The 13378-nt window shown below is 33.4% G+C and overlaps 1 protein-coding gene across 2 annotated transcripts in view; it reads right to left on the reverse strand.

Moving 5' to 3' along the window:
- NBN (nibrin) overlaps nucleotides 1-13378 on the reverse strand; it is a 35986-nt gene that overhangs the window by 13828 nt on the left and 8780 nt on the right. The window contains exons 5-8 of one of the 2 annotated variants that reach the window (XM_079143780.1): nucleotides 12176-12279; nucleotides 8376-8493; nucleotides 7628-7821; nucleotides 858-955 (exon numbers count right to left, since the gene is read on the reverse strand). In XM_079143780.1, the coding sequence (XP_078999906.1) occupies nucleotides 858-955; nucleotides 7628-7821; nucleotides 8376-8493; nucleotides 12176-12279 (514 nt within the window). The remainder of the gene's footprint in view (nucleotides 1-857; nucleotides 956-7627; nucleotides 7822-8375; nucleotides 8494-12175; nucleotides 12280-13378) is intronic. The other variant, XM_079143781.1, reaches the window with a different exon arrangement.

The raw sequence follows: 13378 nt of genomic DNA on the forward strand, positions 1-13378 counted from the left end.
TGCAGAAAGCAACCATAAAGCAAATAAATGTGCACAGTAATACAGGCTGGATGTTTTGGTAGCTAGGCAAAGAAGAGACAGTGATTAGGAAGAAAAAAGGTCAAATTTTCTAAGGTAAAATAACAAGAAAATAATAAAGGAATGATCTTTATAATGACAATATCGATTTATTTCCAAAAAAGAGATAAAAAGTATAAGAATATATAGTCATTCCTAAGCATCCACAGAGGACTGGCTCCAGCAACAGAGGACTGAATATAAAAGGAATAACAACAACCATCTCTGAGTACTACTACAATAGCTTTCTACTGATAACCCCACTTCCATTGTGGACCTCTGGAATCCATTCTCCACACCAGAGTGATCTGTTCCTTCTACCTGGGATCCTATGCCAGATTCTCACATGCTTGATTTTTCTTGTCATTCAGGATGCATGAAGCTCAAATGTCACATGTTCAGTGAGACCTTCCCTGACTAACTCTCTAAAATAACCTGTTTCCAGTCACTATCACATCACGTTGTTTTGCTTTCTTTTTTGTACTTGGCCCTGTCTAAACTCATGGTGTGTGTTTTTCTGCTTGTTCATTATTTGAATCTTGACCTTTAGAATATAAAGTTCACAAGAATAGGGCTCTTCTTTACTTTTTTCACCACTGGAATCTTCAGCACCTAGAACAATGACTAGTACATGGCAATGGCAGAAATACTTTGTGAATAAATAAATGAATACACTGTTTAGTTTTAAAGGAAGGTGAATACAGTCACATCTGGCTGGTACAACTCCAAAGTGCATACAATCCATCATCAATTTCTATAATAATGTTGCTAAGAAATCAATCAGATAATGCTTTAATTACCTATATTGGGCTGGCCCTGAGGATCACAGTAATTCTCTGTAGTCATGAAAATAACTGCCAATCCAATTTCTGCTTCAGGAATAGGTCTAAGACCTTGCCTGTTAGAAAAAAATAGTTTAAGTATAATATATTAAAATGACTTTTACTGAAATGGTATCAAGCTGAATACACTTTTTTTCCCTCCCAAAGTCACAGCAGAATTTTATGGTGTGGACAGAATCTGAAATACACAGAGCACTAGCTTACTCACTGGGAAACTTTATTAGGTCAAGTTCATCATCTGTTAGTGACTCAGTTAACTTCATCTGTAAAATAAGGAGCTAGAGGAAAGGATACCTAATTTTCTAGTTCTAAAATTCAATTATTTTCAGAATAAAAAGTAATATGCACATGAAATAATAAAATAAATTTTTAAAAACAAATTTGATAACTGTGATTCTAAAAGAGGAAAGGAGGAGAGGGGGAAGAAGGGATAGAAGTACAAATAACTATGTGTAAGTTATGTCTGTTCATGTGTATAAGTTTAATAAATTAAGTCATTTTCCAAAATTTATATATATTAAGGTATCTCAGTAAAGAAATCTGATGAATCTATTTTTTGCTTTTCTGTAATATGAATGATTTTATAAAACAAGGAATACTCAACAAAATTTTCAGGTAATGCTTTATAGAAACTGCACCTAAATTTTTTAAGATTTCTTTTCATTTGTTTATTTATTTATTTTTATTTTTATTTTGCGGTGCTGGGTATTGAACCCAGGGCCTTGTGCTTGCGAGGCAAGCACCCTACCAACTGAGCTATCGCCCCAGCCCTCTTTTTATTTTTTAGTGTTAGATGGACATAATAACTTTATTTATTATATGTGGTGCTGAGGATTGAACCCAGTGCCTCTCATGTGCTACGCAAGTGCTCTACCACTCAGCTACAACCCCAGCCCCTAAATTTTTTTTTTTTTATATAACAATTCAATTTTTTATTTTTTTCCTAAAAGTAACGTATTAAACACAGTGAAGAGTATCTGAGTGTTGAAAACTTGGAAGATGAGTTCCCTAATAATTTTCTACATTGTTTTTAAAATTTATGTAATTTCATAAAATAGCTCATATTACAGTTTGTCAATACATGAGTTTAAAAATGGAGACTTTTTCTTTTTTTATTTTCTTTTTTTCTCTTTTTATTTATTGTAAACAAATGGGATACATGTTGTTTGTCTGTTTGTACGTGGGTTAAAGGCATACCATTTGTATAATCATAAATTTACATATGATAATGTTGTTTGATTCATTCTATTATTTTTTCCCTTCCCCCCACCCCTCCCATCCTTCTTTTCCCTCTAAACAGTCCTTTCTTCCTCCATTCTTGTCCCCCTCCCTAACTCTAACCCTAACCCTAACCCTAACACTAACTCCCCCCACCGTCCCCCTTATGTGTCATCATCCACTTATCAGCGAGATCATTCGTCCTTTAATTTTTTGAGATTGGCTTATCTCACTTAGCATGATGGTCTCCAATTTCATCCATTTGCCTGTAAATGCCATAATTTTATCGTTCTTTATGGCAGAGTAATATTCCATTGTATATATATATACCACAGTTCCTTTATCCACTCATCAATTGAAGGACATCTAGGTTGGTTCCACAATCTGGCTATTGTGAATTGAGCAGCTATGAACATTGATGTGGCTGTATCTCTGTAGTATGCTGATTTTAAGTCCTTTGGGTACAGACCAAGGAGTGGGATAGCTGGGTCAAATGGTGGTTCCATTCCAAGTTTTCTAAGGAATCTCCACACTGCTTTCCAGAGTGGCTGCACTAATTTGCAGCCCCACCAGCAATGTATGAGTGTACCTTTCTCCCCACATCCTTGCCAACACCTGTTGCTTGTATTTTTGATAATCGCCATTCTAATTGGGGTGAGATGGAATCTTAGGGTGGTTTTGATTTCCAGCCCCTAAATTTTAACAAAAAGCTACACAATATCTTTTAATACTCATTGTAAATATGTTTTATGTGGTTATATTAGTCTAAAATACTTAACACTTTTTTGTGTGTGTATTGATTTACTTAAACAGGATTCAACAGTATGTGCAATTATAATAGTATTACACTAACAAACCAAGATTTTAAAAACATCATATATAGCCTAGCTGGGTGTGGTGGTGCACGTCTGTAAACCCAGTGGTTCAGGAGGCTGAGGTAGGAGGATGGATCACAAGTTCAAAGTCAGCTTCAGCAATGGCAAAGCGCTAAGCAACTCAGCGAGACTCTGTTTCTAAATAAAATACAAATAGCGCCGGGGATGTGGCTCAGTGGTTGAATGCCCAAGTTCAATCCCTAGTACCCACCTCCCCAAAAAAGGATCATAACCTGGAACAGTGGCACACAACTGTAATCTCAGCAATATAGGAGGCAAAGGCAGGAGGGTCCCAAGTTGGAGGCCACCCAAAGCAACTTAGTGAGAACCTGTCTCAAAATAAAAAAGAGTGGGGGATATAGTTCAGTGGTAAAAGGTCCCCTAGGTTCAATTCTTGGTACCAAAAATAAAATGAATAAAAAAATTTCAAATCAAAATATCAAAATATTAGAAAAATATAAATGTCTTCTTGATCTATGAATAAAAGTCATAGAAATACAAAAAGAATTGATTATAAAAGGATATTAATTTTTACTATATTAAAACTAAGTAATGTCTTCTTTTTCATCCCACTAAAAAATGTTAAGTTATAAAGTGGTAACAGATTTTGCAATGTACTGAAGTGAAAAAAGGCTATAACATCAAGAAAATGTAGAAAACTGCTACAGATCAAAAAGAATACATGAAAATGTAATTACCATAAGGCACAGCAATTGGTATCCCTGTGCATTTAACCCAGAGAAATAAAAACTTGTTTACATAGAAACCTGTAAATGAATTTTCACTGCAGCTTTATTTTGTAACAATCACTGTAAACAATACAAATTTCCTTCAGTGGTGAATGACAGTAAACTGTGGTATATTGGTACCATGGTACACTACTCAGCAATAAACAAGTATTAACTATTGATACAACTTAGGTGAATCTCTGAGGAATTTTGCTGAGTGAAAAAAGCCAATACCAAAAGGCTACATGCTGTAGGATTTCATTCAAATACATTTTATTTAAAAGCCCGGTGGGGTAGCTCATATCTGTAATCCCAGCGGCTCAGGAGGCTAAGGCAGGAGGATCTTGAGTTCAAAGCCATCCTCTGCAAAAGTGAGGTGCTAAGCAACTCAGTGAGACCATGTCTCTAAATGAAATACAAAATAGGTCTGGGGAAGTAGCTCAGTGGTGGAGTGCCCCTGAGTTCAATCCCCCAGTACCCTACTACCACAGGAAAAAAAAAAAAAAAAAAAATGTTAGAAACAAAGTAAGTGGTGGGCAGGGTTTCAGGACAAGGAATGAATAGTGGGAAAGGAGATTTGGAGGTGGATATAGTTATAAAAGGACAGTGTGAGGGTCTTTGTGGTGATGGAACTGTTTTCTATGTTGACTCCAGTGATGAATATAGACATACATGTGATAAAATTGTATAGAACTAAACACACATACACTAATGACTAAAACTGAAGAAAATAAAAATAGGAAAATATAAAACTGGGTATAAATAATACTGGGTAAATTTGTATTAAAAAGAACACAGGGCTGAGAGTATAGGTCAATGGTAGAGTGCTTGCCTAGCATTTGCAAAGCCCTAAATTTCACCCTCTGCATAAGGAGAGAAGAAAAGGAAAAGAACATAATTAACAGAAAACTGGACAAGAGACATAAATGGTATTGCACAAAAGAAGGAAATCAAATGTTTTATAAATGTGTGAAGAATTAAGTATCACTAGTGATTAGGGAAACACAAATCAAAACCACAGTAAGAAATGATTACAAATCCATTCACCAGGTAAAAATGAAAATGTGACAATACCAAATGTTGAGGTACTGGGGTCTGAATTGGAACAAGATATATTCCATGCTTGTATAATTAGGTCAAAATGGATTCATTGTCATGTATAACTAACAAGAACTATTTTTTAAAAACCCACGATAAAATTTATATTTAAAAAAAGATGATATGCATCTAGAAGGATCTCTCATATCTTGTGGGTAGGGATGTAAGATGGAAAATAGTTTTATATTACTGTAAAGTTGAGCATTCACATAACTTATGATTCTGAAGTTCTATTCCTATTTCATATACACACATTTTTTGGTACTGAGGAGTGAACCCTGGGGTGCTTAACCATTCAGCCACATCCTCAGCCCTTTTTTATTTTGAGACAGGGTCTTGCAAAGTTGCGTAGGGCCCTGCTAGGTTGCTGAGGCTGGTCTCAAACTTGTGATACTCCTGCCTCAGCCTCCAGAGTCACTAGGATTACAGGCACAGGCAAGCATACCTGATAATAGAAATATTTTTAAAAGGAAATCTTGTATAAGTACCAAGAGGGGAAGGTACAAAAATGGTAACAATGTTTACAATTATAAAAATCTGGAATCAAGGTTTCAAAACCAGATGGTAAATCTGGAAGCTGTATAAATGAACTGATATATTCACAAAGTGAAACATTCTACTATTGGAAAAAAATAATTTACTGCTTGCCTAGCATGCATAAGGCCCTGGGTTCAGCACTACCAAAAAAAAAAAGTATAAAATCAAAATACTTACGATATGGATAAAGAAAATGTGGATTTATATTTGATGGAATACTACTCAGTTTTAAATAACAATGAAATTATGGCATTTGCTGGTAAATGGATGGACTTGGAGAATATCATGCTATGCAAAATAAGCCAATCCCCCAAAATCTAAGGCCAAATGTTTTCTTTGATATGTGGATGCTAATTCACAGTAAGTGGGGGCACTAGGGAAGAACAGAGTTACTTTAGATTAAGTAGATGGGAGTGAAGGGAGGGGAGGGGATATGTGGATAGGAAGGATAGTTGAATGAAACAGACAATGAAACGTTATGTATGTATATGGTTCCATGAACGAAGTAATTCTACAATATGTAAAATCAGAAAAATGAGAAATTATACCCCATTTATGTATGATATATCCAAGTGCATAAATGTATTCTACTGTCATATATAATTAATTAGAATAAAATAATTTAAAAAAAGAAAAAAAAACAAATGAGAAAATAACAAAGATTACATGTAGCAAATAACCATGTTACAAAGTTAAATAAAAGAGACACATACAAATTCATATTAGGAATACATTAAAAAACAATGAAACTGTATACACCAGCAAGCAGGTAAATTGAGTGTGGTGTACGCCTGTAATCCTTGTAATTTAGGAGGCTAAGGCAGGAGTATTGCAAGTTTGAAGGCAGCTCAAACCACTTATCAAGACTCTCAAAATAAGAAAAAGTAAAAAGGGCTGAGGGTGAAGCACCCCTGGGCTGGATCCCTAATAACACACACACACATACACACACACAGAACAAAAAAAAGAAAGAAGGAAGGAAAAAGTACAAGCAGATAAATGAAGATAACAGGATTCAGAATGATCAAGGATCTAGCACATAAAGTGGCAGACTGTAAGATATTTATTGCAGTATTAAAAATAACTAATTATATAATTATTGTATATAAACCATTTATGCATGGTTGGACAATGGCAATGTATCATTTATAATTCATCCAATTTTGTGCAAGTCTGGCAAATAGATGAGGAAAGGAGATGATAAAGTAATAACAGGCAGAGTTTCCAAATTTCATCTAAGGTTCTAGAAAAATACAGTATATTTTGTTGTAGTAGCAGAATGGTGTAGCTTTGTTACAAAAGCTGCTTTTATAATGGTTAATACATATTTAGTAAGTAAAATATTTACACAACAGATGATTAAATTTTAACTTTTTATTTTGGGAAATCTGTTTAGAAAAAAAGCAATTCCCATAGTCAAAAGGACTTCTGGGAAAGGAAACATGGGTCTTTTGGAGGGAGCTAGTTGTGGACTTTTCAGACATTACATTCTAGGCCCCAAATGCTTTTTGCTGGTGAATAGAAATTTAATCAACAGACAGCCAAGTCTGGTATTTCTATTAGTTTTTGGCTTCAACAATGCTAATATTATGTAATAGAGTCTAAGGAAGTCAGGTGTGGTGGTGCACAACTGTAATCCTACTTCACTAGAAGGCTGAGGTTGGAGTATCAAAATTCTGAGGCCAGCCTGGGCGACTCAGTGAGATTCTACCTCAAAATAAAAAATAAAAAGGGTTGGAGATGCAGCTGAGTAGTAGAGTTAGATTCAACTTTCAATACCACAAAAGAAAAACAAAAAGTCTATGGAAACAAACGCTTGATGTAGCTCTTTTATATTCTCCCTCACCAGTATGAACATGCGTAAGTGCCCATATAAGATGGATAGAAATTTTATATGCATTTTAACGAGTAATAAACATCAAGAGGCAAATACATTTCAGCTTCAATTTCAGAAAAAAAAATTACGTTCTGACTTTTCACTTTGCAATATATTCTACGGAAAAACAATATTACTTTATTAATTTAGAGAGAGAAGTTCTATAAATTCTAGAGTAAAAAAGGCAAGCAATCTTGAGGTACAGTTGTTATGTACGCAGATATTCTAATTCTAGCATACCAAGTCACAATCAGTTCTCATGTATACTACAGGTTAAATCCTTTATAATAAGTCGATCTACTTTTATACTGCTAAAATGAAGTACAACAAGGAAAGTTACATATAAAATCTCCTCCTTGCATTTTTTTTCTTAACTAATATAGAATAATTCTGTACCTTTGGAGCATATCCATAATTGAATGGACCCATTTTTTCTGAGAGTCAGGAATTAAGATCTGTGTATTTGTTATTCCTATATCAACAACACAAATTCCAGGAGCTGAAAAGAAACTATCTTCTTCTTCATTTCCTTCTGTTATCAACCTAGCTTCTCCACCTCCAAAAATGACTGCTGAACTTAATTTCTTATGCTAAAAATGAAAAGAAACATTTTTAAAAAGTGATGTAACAGCCACAGTTCTTTTTTTTTTTAGTACATTCTTCGTATTTAAGAATTTAGGGATTCGAAGTAGAATTTGTTCTACTTCCTGAATGGGCAACTTAAGGTTCCACTTCGGAAAAAATCCCTGGTTCAGCAGGTGTCTCTGCAGCCCTTTAATATTTACCTTGCCTGTGGTTCATCACATTTACCACACAGTCTAACTTACCTGCATAATTCTCCACTACAACATAAACTCTTGGAATCGGCATTTTGATAGACAAGACATTCCACAAATGTTTACCAACTAAAGAAGTTAAGATATAAGTTTTCTGTCCTGTCCAGTTTATTTATATAAGCTTAATTAACTGATAATAAGAAATACTGTAATCATACACAGGATTACTTGGCAGGTTCTGGTGCCTAGGCAGTTTTTTATTCTATTTCTCATAGCTACATAATGTTCCCAAATGAAATGCCATTAATAACTATTACGAAGAGTACTAATGTGTGCTATTCTGTAATGTTTTCTTTGGGAAACATTACCTGTTTGGCACTTAAAAATACAAATGTTTTTCCTTTGAAGATTTGTTTTCTCTCCTGTCGTCCTGAGAGATCAATATTTTTACTTCCAATAGTTGGTTCATCAATAGGTGGGTAAAAACTGTAAAAATAAAGTATACTCTTATACCACTTGTATGTTTACTATTAAATTTGTAAATGAAGTGACTATTTGATACTAGAAAGACTCAATTTCCATAATACCATTTCTGTATTTAAAAAATAATTAGAGTTCTATCTGGCACAAAATGATAAAATGCATCTAAATACCTTTTCTAGAATATGGTGGCAGGTGACACATATTACAGCAGAATTGGTCTTTACTTTCTCAAAATAAAAAAATTCAAGGTAGTAATCACAACAAGATACAAATTAAACATATGAATCAAATAAATTATATGAATTAGGGCTGGAGTTGTGGCTCAGTGGTAGAATGCTTGCCTAGCGTGTGTGAGGCATTAGGTTCTATTCTCAGTACCACATACAAATAAATGAATAAAATAAAGGCCTATCAACATCTAAAAAATATTCTTAAAAAATTATATGAATTAAAAAGGTTGAAAGTTTTGTGGCAGGCCTCCTCACCCAAGTTCTACAAGGAAAACAAAGAAGGCACATTATAGTAGTTTGTTGTGAGAGCGAGGAACAACGACCTTGAGAAATTATGGTTTTATAACTATTTAGAAGGAAGTCTGCTCTCTGCCCAGGGAGGGAGACATTACTTCATTTTTCAAGGTTTCTCACTGTAAACATTACTGAGAAGGGGACTGTGTAAAGGGTTTTCAGGGATGTGTATTCTTGGCATATCTAACAAGTTGTGTATAAATGCAAGAGACCCATGGAAGATGGGTCCACAGTGTTGACCCACTGATGTCCTAAAAGTGTTTTCCCAAAACAATACTTTTTTGAAATAAGGTAATATATTAAGCACTCCATAATATGAGAGATTCTGTGAAAATTAAAGTCCTCTTCTTTTCTAAGGGGTAATGTCTTTACATTCAGACATATACAATATTTTAATAAACATCCTTTATTACAATAAAGATGATCAAAATTAAATATGCCTTTTAAACAAAATCTTTTAAAAATGACTTCATCTACACTAGTACCTTGAGGATGGTTTATGAAAATGAGATATCACAAATCATGTCAGGTACATGAAGGTGTAGCTGCTTATTGATGACAGTTCAAAGATACAGATATAGCTGATATAGCTGTACTAAGCAGGACTGCACTTTTTTTTGGGTAAAAATATCTTTTTGCCCCCTAACTTAAATACAGAATTAGTAATGATTTTTCAGAACTAAAATAAAAGTTACTCATATAGTCAAAAGAGTCACTAAAGTTTATTTCCTATCTCTTTTGGAACTCATTTCTATTACTAGTTAATGTTTTTAAATAAAATATTTTTTTTTCTACTAGTAACTGAGTACTTAAAGAAATCTTCAACAAGTATATCAAAATAGATCCAGATAGGTGCAGGAATCTATTAAGGCAAATGATTAGGTACTTTAAAATGATATTAAAAACCTGATTATTAATTGTCATCATCAAATATGGGCTAATGTAATAGACTTTCCTGGTTAACAGTGAATTAGAAATTATTCAACAACCTTAAACTAGTGATGTTTTCTTATAGTCATGTTTTTAAAAGCAGACATCTATCATTAATAGTGATATAAACAGTACCTAAAAACTCTGCATTGAATGAAATACCTTATAATAAATTAGTAACAGTTTATATTCAACTAGGAAACATTTTAATTTTAAAACCTACTCAAATATTAAAAACTCTCCTGAAGAAACATGATGAGCTTATAGTAATGCACAGCCAGAAATTAAAGCCAGAAACTGTGCTGAACCTGTGATCAAAGACAGATCCAGATTAAACAGAGGAATATGAAAAGGAGGAATCCATGACCAATTCTTTTTTTCTGTATCAGGGATTGAACCCAGGGGCACATAACCACTGAGTCACATTTCTAGCTCTTTTTAATATTTTAATTATAGACAGGGTCTTGCTGAGTTGCTTAGGGTCTTGCTAAATTGCTAAGGCTGGCTTTGAACTTGCAATCCTCCTGCCTCAGCCTCCTGAGTCGCTGGGATTACATGTGGGTACAGTGGCTCAATGACTAATTCTAAAAATTCCAAGACCAAAAAATACATCCACCAGTAGTGAAAACTTATCAGACTCTCTACACTAAAGTAATCTAAAATGACCAATGGCCTATTATTTACAGGAATTATGAACTCCCTCAGGAGGTTCATGAATAAGTTTCGGGGGTAAAACATGATTTTGTTACACACTAAGTTTGTAACATGTAAGTGAAGTTTACTGAGGAGAGCCCCATGTTTTCACATTCTCATAAGGGTCTAAGACTCAAGAAGAGTTAAGAATGTTCTATTTCAAAATCTGAGAACCTTTTTCCAGAGTCCAGAAGTTATACTACTGTTTGCCAGGTTATAAAATATTAAAAAACCTCCCAAATGAAAATCATAAAGAAGATGAAAAATCTGATTTTTGGCAACTAAGAAAACACATCTATTATTATTATTTTTAAATATATTTTTTAGTTGTTGATGGACCTTTATTTTATTAATCTATTTATATGTGATGCTGAGTATCAAACCCAGTGCCTTACACATGCTAGGCAAGTGCTCTACCACTGAGTCACAACCCCAGCCCAGACATTTACTATTAATAGGGATATAAATGGCACCTAAAAATTCTGCATTGGGTAAACAGTTTGTAATAACTATGGATAGTTTAAATTTAATTTGAAAAACATTTTAATTTTTAAAACCTGCTCAAATATTAAAAACTGTCCTACAGATATATGACAAGCTAACAGATAATCTATTATGCCATACAGACTATAATCTACTGACATGTATTTTTAAATAATGATGTTCTTATGCTATTCAATTGACTAAATTGTATCATGCAATTTGAAGAAGAAGCCAAATATCTTCCTCCTCAAGGATAATTTGTATTACTTCTATGCATCACTAACACAATATATACAGGGCTAGATCTTCTAGTCTGTTGGTTCACAAACTTGAAACAGCATCAAAATAATAATAAAGCTTTTATGAATCTTCCCATATATTGTTTTAATTAGCAACAAAGACCATTTTTTTAAACAAGGACTAATTACGACATTGGGCAACATTCTCAGACTTTAAATACTGTATATTCTTACTAATACTTTTTTTTTGTGTGGTGCTAGGGATCCAACCCTGGGCCTTGTGCTTGTGCTTGTAAGGCAAGCACTCTACCGACTGACCTATCTCCCCAGCCCCCTTACTGATACTTTTAAGTACTCAGCTGCACCATTATTAGTCTCATTTTTGTAATGAGATAACTGAAGCTCAGAAGAAAAAAGCTCTATAATCATGGTAATAGTTTTACTAATATTTTTGTTGTGTGCTACATGGCTCCTGAAGATGGTTGCTGCACCATGCACTTTCAGGGGTTCCTTTTACATGATGGAACATGTGCTCTTCTGACCAAATCTGAGGGCCCTTTACTATCTTTCAATTTTTTTCTTTACGTAATTAGTTATTTAATTAACATATGTTTCATGAACATAAGAAACAACCAAGAAGGAATTTGGGGAATCCTATCTTTACATGCTAACAACAAAGTGCCATTAACAATATTGAACAATAATAGCAACTACTACATGCTAAAATAGTCATTAAACAGGGTATTAATCTAAATAAAATCAGTGCTATTTTATATGTTCTATCATGTTATATTACATTCAAAATATATGATGTACCTTTCAATTTGTGGAGGCTGTTTCTTGGACTGAACTGCTTTGAGAAATTCAGTAAAATACTCTGGCTTTACAATTGGCCGTCCACAAATGAGTGCACATATTGTCTGAAATGAAGAAAATTTACATAAATATATATAATCATAAATCAGTTTTTCCTAAAAAATGAAACGTTTTAAGCTATAAACTACAAAGATACTGTTCTATGCTGTTTTTTCTTTTAGAGTCCTAAATTTATAAAGGAAGCACAATTTATAAAATACATTTGGTCACTGCTTAGTTTTGGAACACAAGTCATTATAAAATCAACTCAAGCTTAAGAAGCCACCATTCACAAATTTAATTTAATAACTGCTTTTTTGGGGAGGATGGGACATGTAACAAAATGTCAATCAATTTAAAACACATTCCAATTTTAAAAACATTAAAAATGTGAAAAGCATATTATAGAACTGAGAAAATGCATCTGTTGCAGAGAAGACTATTAAGAAATAAATGTGAGACATAAGATCACTTTAGCCAATTGCCTTTTGAAAAGTTTACAACCATGGAATAAAGCATTTAAAGAAAGTAAAATGAAGAATTGTATGGGGAAGTATCAAAATTCAAAGTAAGTATCAGGCAGGAAAAAAAACTTTAAAATGAAAATAAGCTATGAGCCTCAAATAAGATACAGTCACAAAATCTGAAAAGATTTGAAAATATGACAGTGGGCAATGGAAATGAAAATATAGAAGACTGGGCGTAATTCTATGAAATAATACAAAAAAAGAATTTATAAGGATGCTTTTAATAACAAAGGGTATGGCCTAAACAGGAGAGAGCAGATATAGGGCATATCTCAAGAAGAGAATCTGAGATGTTAACCTCCAGTATATATGAAATAAACAACTTACAGCATGAAGCAGTAATGTGCAATTTAATACTGGCCTGCGTAAACCATAACACAAGCGACTCCGGGAAAATTATTTAATTGTTCCATATCTCAGTTTATACTTCAAGGTTCTCTTCTGGTCCTAACAGTCTACAATTCTAACAATATAAGTTAACTTGCATTTTGGAAAATTTTCCAAAAAACCAATATAATGACAATGTTTTCTTTTTTGGCATATGATTAATCAGAAATAGGGAAAAAGATGAAAAATAATGAAAAAATTCTGCAAACCATGTTGATATCTAATGGGGAAAGAGTCACAAGATGACCAT

Source organism: Sciurus vulgaris, assembly GCF_902686455.1.
Source record: "Sciurus vulgaris genome assembly, chromosome: 1".
NCBI lineage: Eukaryota > Metazoa > Chordata > Mammalia > Rodentia > Sciuridae > Sciurus > Sciurus vulgaris.